This window comes from Mauremys reevesii, linkage group 3 (assembly GCF_016161935.1).
Source record: "Mauremys reevesii isolate NIE-2019 linkage group 3, ASM1616193v1, whole genome shotgun sequence".
Lineage (NCBI taxonomy): Eukaryota > Metazoa > Chordata > Testudines > Geoemydidae > Mauremys > Mauremys reevesii.
In genome coordinates this window covers 38,749,306-38,761,535 of record NC_052625.1, presented here as the reverse complement: position 1 = coordinate 38,761,535, position 12,230 = coordinate 38,749,306, and the positions used below count along the sequence as shown (strand labels likewise).

The 12,230-nt window shown below is 37.1% G+C and overlaps 1 protein-coding gene across 2 annotated transcripts in view; it reads left to right on the top strand.

The window, feature by feature from the left end:
* Positions 1 to 12,230, top strand: part of LRPPRC (leucine rich pentatricopeptide repeat containing) — a 161,141-nt gene that overhangs the window by 129,844 nt on the left and 19,067 nt on the right. For both annotated transcript variants that reach the window (XM_039529687.1, XM_039529688.1), the window contains exons 28-31: positions 357 to 499; positions 610 to 703; positions 8,543 to 8,669; positions 11,879 to 11,967. In XM_039529687.1, the coding sequence (XP_039385621.1) occupies positions 357 to 499; positions 610 to 703; positions 8,543 to 8,669; positions 11,879 to 11,967 (453 nt within the window). The remainder of the gene's footprint in view (positions 1 to 356; positions 500 to 609; positions 704 to 8,542; positions 8,670 to 11,878; positions 11,968 to 12,230) is intronic.

The following is a 12,230-nucleotide window of genomic DNA, read 5'->3' as shown; positions in this document are numbered from 1 at the left end:
CCAGTTTTTCGTGGCTAAAATCTAAGGCCTGGGTGCTTCAAACACTTAAGGCAGGTCTACGCTACGGGGGAAAGTTGATCTAAGCTACTCAATTTGAGTTATGTTAGTAGCATAACTCAAGTCGACATACCTTAGATCTGCTTACCGTGGGGTCCACACTACACTATGTCGAGGGGGGACGCTCTCCCGTCGACACCCATTACTCTTCTCATTCTGGTGTTTCTAAAAATAACAGAACTATCTTATATATTTAATTTTTGATTTTGCTTACTTTTTCAGTATACAGCTTTTCACTGAAAATGTAGGATTAGTATCTGGATATGTATTAGATGTGAAGACTGAATCTTGTCTTTCAGAGATCAGTAATGACTGGCGAAAAGCTGATGCCACTTGGACTAAAATGCAGGAAGAAAATGTTATTCCTCGCGAGACAACTTTAAGGTTATTGGCTGATACTCTTAAGAACAATGGTCAAGAAGTACCATTTGATGTGCCTGAGGTAATTTGTGTTTAACTTTACATTGTGTTCTTTTTGTTTGAATCATGCTTTTTTTTCATGTCTCTCTTCATGTTGTATGTTTTTTATTAAACCATTACTTTGTTTTAAAGATTTGGTATGAAGACCATGTAGTATCAGCTCCTGTTTCAGAAAATAACCCTGAGAAGAAAGTGTTGATGCTCTGCAAGAAGGGCAGTGTCCAAGGTAAACTGAAAACATGTCTTTTTTTTCTTTGGCTTTAAAAAAGCAAGGTTCTATTAATCAACAAAAGTAACCAGTACTCTCAAAAACCTAATGCAATACCTGAGTCTAGAATGCAGGGTTTAAAATTGCAATAGTATTTTTGGAATCTCTTCCAGGCAAGTGTGTGCTGGGTGCAGCATCCAGTTGTTCTGCAGTATCCTTTGTGTAACTTTCATTTCTGAGTTTTGTGAGTTGCATTGATCGAATATCAATGGGTAATAATTTCTGTCGAGATCAGTGTTAAAGACCACTGTGAGGCCACTCAGCACTGATAGCTGTCCAAACATGTAGGTTTATTTTAAAAGAAATTATCCTGTCCTATACTTTTTATCAGTAACCAGTTGAACACATTGTGTTATTGTAGGTTTTTCATTTTCATATATTCTATATCTAGTCCTGGGATGCAGAAGCAATGAAATACCAAGTATGAGTAGGGAGGCAGTAGTATGTGTGTATACAGCATTGGTGAGGCCATTACTGGACTATGGTGACCATTTCTGGTGTTCACACTTTGAAAAAAATGTTGGAAAAATTGAAAGTGTTCAAAAGAGCGACAAGAATAATTTGAGATCTGGAAAACATGCCTTACAGTCAGAGATTTAAAGAGCACAGTCTGTTTAGTTTATCCAAGAGAAGGTAAAAAGGTGATATGATCATGGTGTACAAGTACCTACTTGAGGAAGAGATTTGATAGTTGACAGCTTTTCCATATAGCAGCAAAAAGCACAATGAGATGCACTAGCTTGAAGCTGAATCTAGACAAATTCAGACTAGAAAATAAAGTGCAAGTTTTTAACAGTGAGAGTAACTAGAAAAACTTTGAAAAATCTCCACCACTTAAGTCTATAAATCAATTTGAGATGTCTTTTTAAAAGATAAGTTATAGTTAGAGCCCTGCCACATTCATGGTCCAGTTTGGTCAATTTCATAGCTATAGTATTTTAAAAATCATAAATTTCATGATTTCAGATATTTCACCATGTTGTAACTATAAGTGTCCTGTCACAAAAGGCGGTGGGAGGAGGGGGAGTGGAGGGGTGGTGCAAGGTTATTGTAGTGGGGTCACGGTATTCCCACCCTTATTTCTGCGCTACTACTGGCAGCCGGAGAGCAGTGGCTGCTGGCGGGAGCCCAGGTCTGAAGGCAGCGCTGCCACCAGCAGCAGTAAGGATAGAATAGTATGGTATTGCCACTCTTAATTCTGCGCTGCTGCTGGCGGGGCACTGCCTTGAGAGCTGGGTGCCTGGACAGCAACCATCACTCTCCAGCCACCCAAGGGTGGCAATACCACAACCACTGCTACAATAACCTTGCTACCCTTCCATGACCCCCTTTTCAGTCAGAACCCCAGTTTGAAAAAAGCTGGTGACGTCTCTATAGTCTAGGGTAAAATACACAAAAGACCAAATTTCATGGTCTGTGGTGTGTTTTTCACAGCTGTGAATTTGGTAAGGCCCTAGCTATAGTTCAAACAGTAATTGTGGTCTTAATGCAGAAGTTAATAGGTGAGATTATTTGGCCTATGTTATGCTGGAAGTTGGACTAGGTTATCACAGTGATCCCTTCTGGCCCGAAAGTCTTTGAACCCATTTCACTGTAATGCTGCAAGATAACTTGCCACTGAAAAAAGATCACATCTGTCTCTTGGCTGTAAACAAAATAAGCCCTGTAAAATCACAGATTCCTACATAGAGTTCTTTGAAGTCTTTTTTTTTTTTCCATTTCCCCCATTTAGTTAGAACTAAGAACACTTTTAACCTCCAACATACTGACTGTAAGTAAATCACCTTAAGCAACTGCCATTTTAATTGATAACAAACCACCCCAGTTAAAACCAATGTGTGATATAAAGTTAAGACATTTCTTTTACTTTAAAGGTAGAGAACATATATTCAGTTTTGTGGCATTTTAGTTAATCGGAGTCTGAGCATTCTTCTTATCTATATCCAACAATGAATTTTAGTTTATCGGTACAACTGAGAATGGATGTGCATTTTTGTTATTAAGCATGACGAGTGGTCATTTACACTCCAGTGCAATACCTTCCACTTCCCTAGTTCTGAGGGCATTTCTTCTACAGCACTCACCTGGAATGCATCGTCATCATTATTATTTTTGTATTTACGTAAAACTTCTAAATTCAGCATTCCTCTACAATGCTCGTTGCTTTGCAGGATCAGGCACTTAGGAATCAAACCTCAGTCTGCCACATCACAAACATAAAAGGCCTATCACTGGGCCTCAGAATGTTCCAGAAGTGAGTTAGAAAGCGTTTCTAAAATATTATTCAACTTGTATCTTTTTTTTTTTTTAAAGGAGAATGTTAAAACAGAAATTACCTCCATCAAAGCAGAGATAGAGCCAGTAATGAAGATTCATAGACAATTTTTAAAGATGCTGGCAAGATGAAAATGTTTGCTAAAATAATTTAAGATTCCATTTTAACCTTGCTCCTAGAGAAATGTCTTTTTGTGTAATCTCTGAAATTTTTTCTCTGACTTTCCCTTAACATTTCGAAAAGGATGTTTCAGTATGCTGGGGAGAAACATATTTCCTCTTTTCATGTAAAAGAGTTCTCTTCTTAGATGAAAATAAGACTTTGTTAGCTGGAGTGGGAGTAAGACGAGGGAGACACAGATTTCTCCCTCCTATCCCCATATATTAGTAGTGATATGTCATAGCATTTTAAAAAAACAATGCTTCGCCTCTGTCGTAAGGGTAAATTGTACCCTTCTACAGAAGTACCTGACAAGAGAGAAAGCCAAAGGAGCAGTTTCCCTATCATAATGATCTGCAGGGATGGAAATTCCTAGTCCCATGGAGGGTTCTCTCTCCCTTCCCTCCCCCACAGCTGATCTTATACTTCCTTCTTTCCAGTATTGGTGCTGCCAGTAGACAGGTATATTTCCCACCTATGCAAAAACCCATTCTCTGCTGCAAAGCAGCATTAATTTATGCTTGGATATCTGTTTCCATATGCGGAAATGAGGAATGGAACTAAGTATAGTTATTCCATCCCTAACATTCCCTTCAGAGGCGTGTCTGAAGAATCCCAAGCCGTGGGGACAGTGAAACCAAACTGGCCCTCTCCTTTTCATCCTCTTCCATGCTCTTCAGGGAAAACGTGCATGATACAGGGTTGTCAGTCATTAAGGCAGAGGGGTGATTGGGCCTTAGTTTTTGAGGACCATTTGCATTCCTTCTTTTCGTTGCCTAAACACACAACTGGTAGTCATCTGACACAGGGACTGATTAGAAAATCGAATTGGTTGGGTGAAAGATGCCAGCTCCATTTAGTGTATAATTTGTTGGATGATTGTTCTCTTGGAGGTCTATGCCAGCATTAAGCTGTGCAGGCTGGAACTGCAGACACCTACGCCTTTTCAGTGTCTCAGAAGTGAGACAGCATACACTATAATCTGCCCCAGAATTGTTTTGCTGTTACTAGAGAAACTGGTGTTAAAGCACCATCAGACTCTGGGAGCCCTGATTGAGGGATTATGCATAAGTCTGCATGTACTGTGTATGCATATGTAAGCATATATCATATATAGTAGATGCACGCTCATATTTTGTATGCATATCACTTTAATGGTAATCTCTGTATTATGACAGATTTAAGAGCTTCCTCAGAATGTTAATTTTCATACCAGTAAATTTGGGGGATCAAAAGGCAGGCTTGAAAATGGATGTACCTTAGAAGGATCTGGTTCTGAAAACAGAACTAATTAATTTTTCTTTGGGAAGTGTTGAGGACTAGGTAATATTGATTTAATGTCCTTGAATATCATAAATGATAGGATTGAAGTAGGGAGGGAAACAAAATCATAAACATTTTACACCTATTTATGAATATGGTTTGAATACCAAAGTAATTTCCTGAGTAATTTCTAAGATTTAAAGTTAAACAAACAAAAAACTGCACCAGTTATTACTGATAGCTCTGACACCTTGAGACTGAATTTACTGATAGATTGATATTGCACATCCTACAGTTACATTCTGTAGTGATCCTGATAGATGATCCAGACCTACCAGATATTAAGAATGAAAATTTTGTAGGAAAATATTGTGCTGAAAATACTGTGAAATGTGCTGCATGCATGTGTCTGAAATCCTAGAAAAATTAACTTGTCAGCTTTATGTAAACAATGTAGTGTCATTTTGATATGAATACAATAGGATATTGTAATAAATTTTGTATCAATGCAACGTTTTTATTAGAAGAAAGTGAACTTAATCAGTTTAGAATATTAGTTATAAAATTAGATTAATTCCTTGGCAGGGTGCTGTTTTAAACATTCTTTGAGGTTTTTTATTTATGAAAAACAATATTTTCATTTTACTGACTTGATTATGCATTGTTATAAGTTGGCCTTTTGGGTAGTGTGTGCATGTGTCCAAGCAGTGGAAATTGCTGAACCAAATGTGACTGTGTTGTGAGAATTGAGATTTTATGTTGGCAAGTTGTCACATTTCTAACAGCTCTCTCTTAAAGTGGTAATACAACATGATATGATTTTTCTGCCAGAAACTCTTTTGAATGCTCATATATTTGAGTACAGCTTCTCACAAAAAGATGGCGATTTGAGAAATAGTAAACTAATAATCCCTGTTTGGGGGTATGGTCTCCATTTGAGAGCCCTTTAGTCAGCTTCAGACATGCAACTCAAGTGGAGTTGATGTAAGATAATGCCAGTTTATTTTCAAAAGGTAGGTGGTGGAGACAGTTATGAAATATTTTGCCATTTAGAAGGAAAAAAATAAAATATTATAGCAGAGATGGCCAAACTTACTAACCCTCCAAGCTGCATATGACAACCTTCAGAAGTTCGAGAGCCGGGATGCGCTAGTTGGGGCTCAGGGCTTCCACCCTGTGGCAGGGTAGTGGGGCTAGGCACGAGACCTCCCTCCCTAATGGAGGATTGGGGCAGGGGAGGGGGGGCAGGGGTGCAAGCTCCAGGCGGCGCTTACCTCAAGCAGCTCCTGGAAGCAGGAGCATGTCCTGCTGCGCGGCCAGGTGGCCCAACAGCATTGCAAGGTGCACAGTTCTCAGCCAATGGGAATTGCAGAGCTGGCGCTTGCAGCACCAGCAGAGGCACCGTGCCGAAGCTCCCTGACTGCCCCTATGCCTAGGAGCCGGAGGAGGGACATTCCACTGCTTCTGGGAGCCGTGCAGAGCCATGGCAGACAGGAAGCCTGCCTTAGCCCCATTACACTGCCAACCGGACTTTTAACGGCCCAATCAGCAGCGCTGAGTTGAGCCACTAGGGTCCCTTTTCGACACATGGCAACTCTACTTCAGTGGGGCCAGGAGTTTATCCATAATCTATTGCATGTACATTTAATACCTTTTGGCAACCACTTTTAGGCAACAAAAGATCTTATGGTGCATCTAACATCTCATTCAAAAGGTTTGAATTTGACAGTAAAAGCAAGCATATTTGCATCATATTCTTGAATTAATTCAGATTGAAGAAAAAGAGATTAAACTTTTTTTTTTTACTCTGCTCACTTTAAATTCTTGTTTGGTATTTGAATAATTCGTATGTTTGTTTGTTTGTTTTGTTCACATGATTAACCTTTAAAACTCCTCTTGCCAAACCATAATTTTTTGTGATGAGGAAAATAGATCCTGGAGTGAGTGTTTGCATTTATGATTTGCCATAGAAATCTTGGGAAAGTGGGGAGCATTCTTTTAGTAGTTTCCGGTTCAGAACTTTACTGTGCAAAAACCCACCTGCAGTGCCAGTTGGTTGAATGAAGGAGTCTGAATTTCTTTTGCCTTGAATCAAATAGCATAAGGAAAAGCACAGTTAACTGTTTTGTTTGCATTACAGTGACATTTATAGTTAGCAACTGTACTGTAAACACAACCATTGTACTTGAAGTAAAGCAGAGGAAAAGTAGATACCCTCTTCTGGTGTGTGCCAGAGCTGCTCAATGCAAGAATGTGCTCGTAAGAGTTTTCAAATGCTAGTCAGAGTTTGTTGCACTTGTGTATTGAATGATTCTTCATTATCATATGTAAGCAAACTTATTTCATGGAATGATATTTACTGGTCTAGTGGTGATTTAGTCACTTTCGCAGTTTAAAAAGTTTATTGGAAAAAAAAAATTCCACAAACTTTTCAGTGAAGTGAACACTTTCTGTAAATGCTAGCAATTAAAATTTGTTTGACACAGTAGTGGGCAAGAGAACTCTGAAAATTGTGACAGGAAGCACAGTATGTCTGGCCAGTTAGATTATTTTAAAATCCTACCACATGCTACTTGACTATTTTTTCCCCTCTCCTTTTATTTGAGTATTGATCCAGAGAGTGGTGATGTAATTAAGTAATGTTATTTCAGACTTATGTCAGAACAACAAACACAGTGGCTGTTTTAATTTTTGCCATAAGATCTTCTTTTATATCTGTGTTGATATACATGTGCTATGTAATCTGTGTAAAGATGTTAGATAACTATACGGCAGTATTCTTACAATATACTACACAGTCACAATTTGTGCATACCTGTTTAAATAGACACACATTCATGCATATATGAATACATATTTTTTTTAAAAGTCCCAATATATACTCTTAGAGTATGTCTACACAGGAAAAATTGTGCACAGGCCAGCCTACCTGAGCTAGCCTGAATCCGACTAGCACAGGTAACAATAGCAGTGAAGTACAGTACAGCTTCAGCGTAGATAGTACAAGCCCAGCATAGGCCTTGGACACATAATCTGCTTTCTAGCTCATTCTGAAGCCTGCGCTGCCCTGTCTTCAATACTATTGTTACCCACACTAACTAGATTCAAGCTAGCTTGGATAGGCAAGCCCATGCACAGCTTTTGCTGGGTAGACATGCCCTTAAACTCAAGTCAGACCATGGTTCAGACAAGATGGTACAGTAACACTTTCAGTCTTGAGAATGTGTGTTGAAAATTTGTCTGCCAGGGTGTGCCCTGAAGTTTCATTTGTTCATATTGTATTTCCTTTGAGGTTAAAATTCAAATACAAATTATTTTCCCCTTCACGCCAAAGGTATGAGCCAAATGTTTACAGCTGCATAATCTTGTTTCAAAAAGTAAATGATTGAAAAGTGTGGTTATCTTTTTTGCCTTTTTTTTTTTTTTTGGTAACGTCTTTTCATACACTGACAGTTATTGTGAATATGTGAAATAAAACTGCTAATCAGTCAAACAAATGCCGCTTAGTTTACTTGTTAAATATCTGTATATTTGTAAATTGTATGTTTTTATATAAATCTTGTCGTAGCCAAACAGTTTGATCTCCCAATACTGGAATCACTGCCTATATTTGCTGAATGCTGTTGTGATGATGCGCCAAACATTGTAACCATCTACCCCAGAATTAGGTGTTGCTTCAAAAATCATTAGTTCTCCTTTTCTCATGAACAGAAGTATGATGGAGGTTTTTATTTTAAATGAACTATGGGAAGGAAATTCAAACACTTTTTTGGAGTTAGCTTATCTGACTCAGTGTTTTTTTGAGGGTGGGAAGAAATGTAACTTAACACCTGGATTTTAGAAGAAACAACAGTTTTATATATATATATACATTTTAAAAACCCTACAACTTTTGGCTCCGTGGATAGGAGCATTCATTCAAACCTGGGCAAACCAACAATTTTCTAAAATATAGCTTTAGACTAAAAGATTTAAGAAAAGGAGGAATAGATTTATGTTTAAGATGCAGTCTTTTTAAATAAAAAGAGATGTGAATGCTCTTTATATGCCACTTCAATGCAATGTGACATCTCAATTGTTTTTTTTTATTCTCTTTGTAGAGGCATACAATATTTTACTGGAAGCACAAAAGAAGGATATTATGTTTCCTCCCTCTGTTTATTCCACTCTTATAAAAGCATTGCTGGCTGAGGGTTGTCTTGAGGAAGCCATCAAAGTGAAAAACATGTAAGTTTTTGTTTGTTTTTTAAACCTGTGGCTCTGTTCTAAAACTGCACTCATAACCTTGCATGAAAATTATCATGAGCATTCCTTTAAGGTAAAGTCCCATCTTCCTAACAAAAAGTGGGCCCCAATTGGAAACATCATGATATAGTGAGTAATGCATTGGTCTTTCATAAATCAAATCAAAAGAAGTGTGCATGGTGTCAATATATTATTCACCTTTCAAGGCTAGCTGGTCCAGGAATATGACATTAATGAATCAAGTTGTAATATGTCTTTCTATAGTGTGTATTAGTAAAATATTTGGGATTGGATTTGGTTGGATTGGGTTTAACTTTAATGAGTCATGTGGTTGTACCATGTGTTTTGACTGCTGAATGTAAAACGTGTCCCAGGGTCATGTGCCAGTGATTAGTATACTGAAATAGGGTAAAATCTTAAAGCACCTAAATCTCATTTTCAAAAGTGGCTTAGGCACTCTAGTGACTAAAAGTATAGACCAGCTCGCAGTGTCACGATGTAAATCAGTTGGGTTGTTAAACAGTCTGGCAATCTGATTATGTGATGAGATTACTATCCGTTTTACGTTGGTAAAAAAAAGTTGCATAAATGGTTGAAATATTTGGGTGAAAAGCTGTCATGTAGTAAGGAGAACTGATTGTAAAATTCTTTTTACTGGAAAGTGGGAAGGGAGTATCTTCATTTTAATGGGTTATGTACTGTAATAAAACCCAACTAGTCATCAAAGGAAGATTTGAGGAGAGTAGAAGTTTAAAAACAGAAAGTGGTATGTTATTTGGTTAAAACAAGAACAATGAAGAGAAGTGCAACATGTCTATTCAAAAGAAAATTATGAACTGGATACATATAATACCTGTATGTGATTTTAAACAATGTGTAGGTCACCACAAAACTTAGTTTCTAGTGTTTTGTGAAAATACACTATATTGCTCCCAAATAAAATAATTTTCATGATTGTGCCTTCTTAAAAACTTCTTGGGTTTAGGGAAAATGGAAGTAGGATCTAGCCAGAAGCTCCATTCTTATTGGTCAGTCATCTAAACCTAAAATAATAAAAACTGCATTGTTTGGCAGGGCAGTTCAGAAAACCATCCGGTTCAGAAATATCACATGATGGCACTCTAATGAACCCATGCTGGTTAACTCTTGCTGGTTTTTCTTTACAAGATAATAGAGAGTACACTTGTTATCATCAGTACTCATGACTTTGACAGTACATGAGTCTTTTAATAACGAATAAAATTATAAGTACTCAGACTTCAAAAACAATTTTATGGAAGCAAACTTTCTTCTAAAAATGCCTAGATAGTGTATTGGAGTAGTGAATGGAATTGAAAGAGTATCTGTGGTGTGAACAATTTAGAACAAGTAAATTTGTTCATGCTTGACACATTTCTATATTCTGGAAACTTTGTGCTATATAGGACTCAATCTTAACAACCTCATTTACTGAGAGACTACTTCTTGAAGCCTAAATATGTGCAGTGGCCTGAAACTTACATCTCTCTTAATATTTACAGTAAAAGATATGAAAGGTAGTTTCACTTGTGTAGACTTACATATTTTTCTTTTGTTCTGTTTGAAGCCAAATTTGAAATTTAAATCATATTTAGAGAATCTTAGTGTTTGTGTTAGCAATAGTATAGGTACCATAACATGCATTTTTTGCCTCAAAAGACTAGTTTATTTTTAAAATTAATATCTTGGTATCGGGTCTGGAAAGAACTAATGTTGAATTGAGATGATGATAGAGGGAAGCAGCATGCCAGCTGAGACTCTGGAAAAGTCCAGGAGTTTTCTGATATCTTGGTCAGACCAAAGTGCTGCTGCCTTCCGATTCTAATGAATTTTAGGTATGTTTATTGCACTTAGTTCAAGAGTTTTAAAATAGAAATTTAGTAGTATTGGAATGAGGGATTAGTTCTGTAATAGTGGCTAACATCTATTTAATCACACTAAAGATTGGAAGATTGGAGAAAGTAAATCCTTTGTTATATGTAATTTACAGTCTCATGCATGAATTGTTGACTTAAGGGCTTTGACAGATGGGACAAAGGGAAAAAAACGGAACTGAGCAATGGGTGCTTAGGCAGGGATTAAGAGGATTGGTTGGGAGAGTAAGAAAATCCTGAGTCCAGTGACTGCCTTTGTGAGCCCTGGAGACTGAAAGTGACTGAGAGGATAGTCATATTGTGTACTCTATGAAGGATTTTCTTGGGATTGATGAGAATAATTTAGCAATGACCCTGCTTACCTCCCAATCCGCTCAGCTCATAAATTCAAGTAGGTAGGCTGCTCAGTTGTTTGCCACAAGATGATCAGTGAGGTTTATCTTGATTGCTGATATGGCAAATGGCAATGCCCCTTTTTTGTGTGGGGAGATTTTGTAATCTAGAAATGAACCTTTGTAAAGTTATCCTTATGTATTAAAAATGTGCCTAAATTTCATTAGAAATAGGGGCATTTTGCAAGTATAAAATAGATGTGATTGCTGGTTAGTCTGCATTAAAAGCATACATGTTCATTTCTTAAAAGCAGTATTATTAAAGCAAAGTTCTCTTTGCAGTAGATGTGTGACTTTTTTGCATTGCAAGGGATGCAGAAATGGTAAATGAAATTTAATTTTAACATGGCAAAGGCAGCAAATGAAGTATGTTCAGTTTTAAAAACTGTATACATCTAGATGACAGAAATTTGAAAATTAATCAACCAAATAATATGGTTTTAGTTCATAATATGCTTTAGTTTATATTTAAAATATACAGTGCTGAAAATAAATGTTTCATTTTTATTGCTGAAAGAATAGTTTTACATTTTATAATTATGGTGACTTAAAAAAAGAAGAAAAAGTATCCAGCTTAGGATACAACAGAACAATGCAGGGCATGCAGTTATTTTAGTCATCTAATATGTCAGCATTCAAGAATCTGAACCGATTGTTTAAAAAAAATCTTGTACTTTGTTTCTTTTGTTGCTCATTTCCAACTTTGTCATCTGTCAGAATGCAAAAAAAAATTATCCTTCTATAACCATTGACAGGATAACACAAAAGCTGTCTCCAGGTCGATATTTTGCAGCAATATTTTTAACATACGAACAGTAGTTTTTATAATTTCACCTTGGTGCTCAACCATTTATTATCGTATCAGAAGCATGTCAGTAATTCCTTTCTAAATGTCTGCTTCTTTTAGCGCTGAGACCCACATCAAGGGCTTCACACTGAACGATGCTGCCAGCAGCCTCCTCATCATAACGCAAGTTAGGCGGGATTATTTGAAAGGTATGTCACAATGCTTGACCTTTACGTCACATTAATGCCTCTGCAGATTTTTCTTGTAACGCCCTTCGAATACTTGGATAAAGGAGTCCATTTAGCAAATTACCTGCTTATCAAGAGCCTTTTGTGGTAGCTGAGAGACGTAAATTACTGTACATGCATTTATAATACAGCTTGAATATGAATGTACTTGTCATTTGACCACTTAGTCCAGTTTCCATTCCATTTAACACAAGATGGGTTTTCTTAAGATGAATCACAGCTCT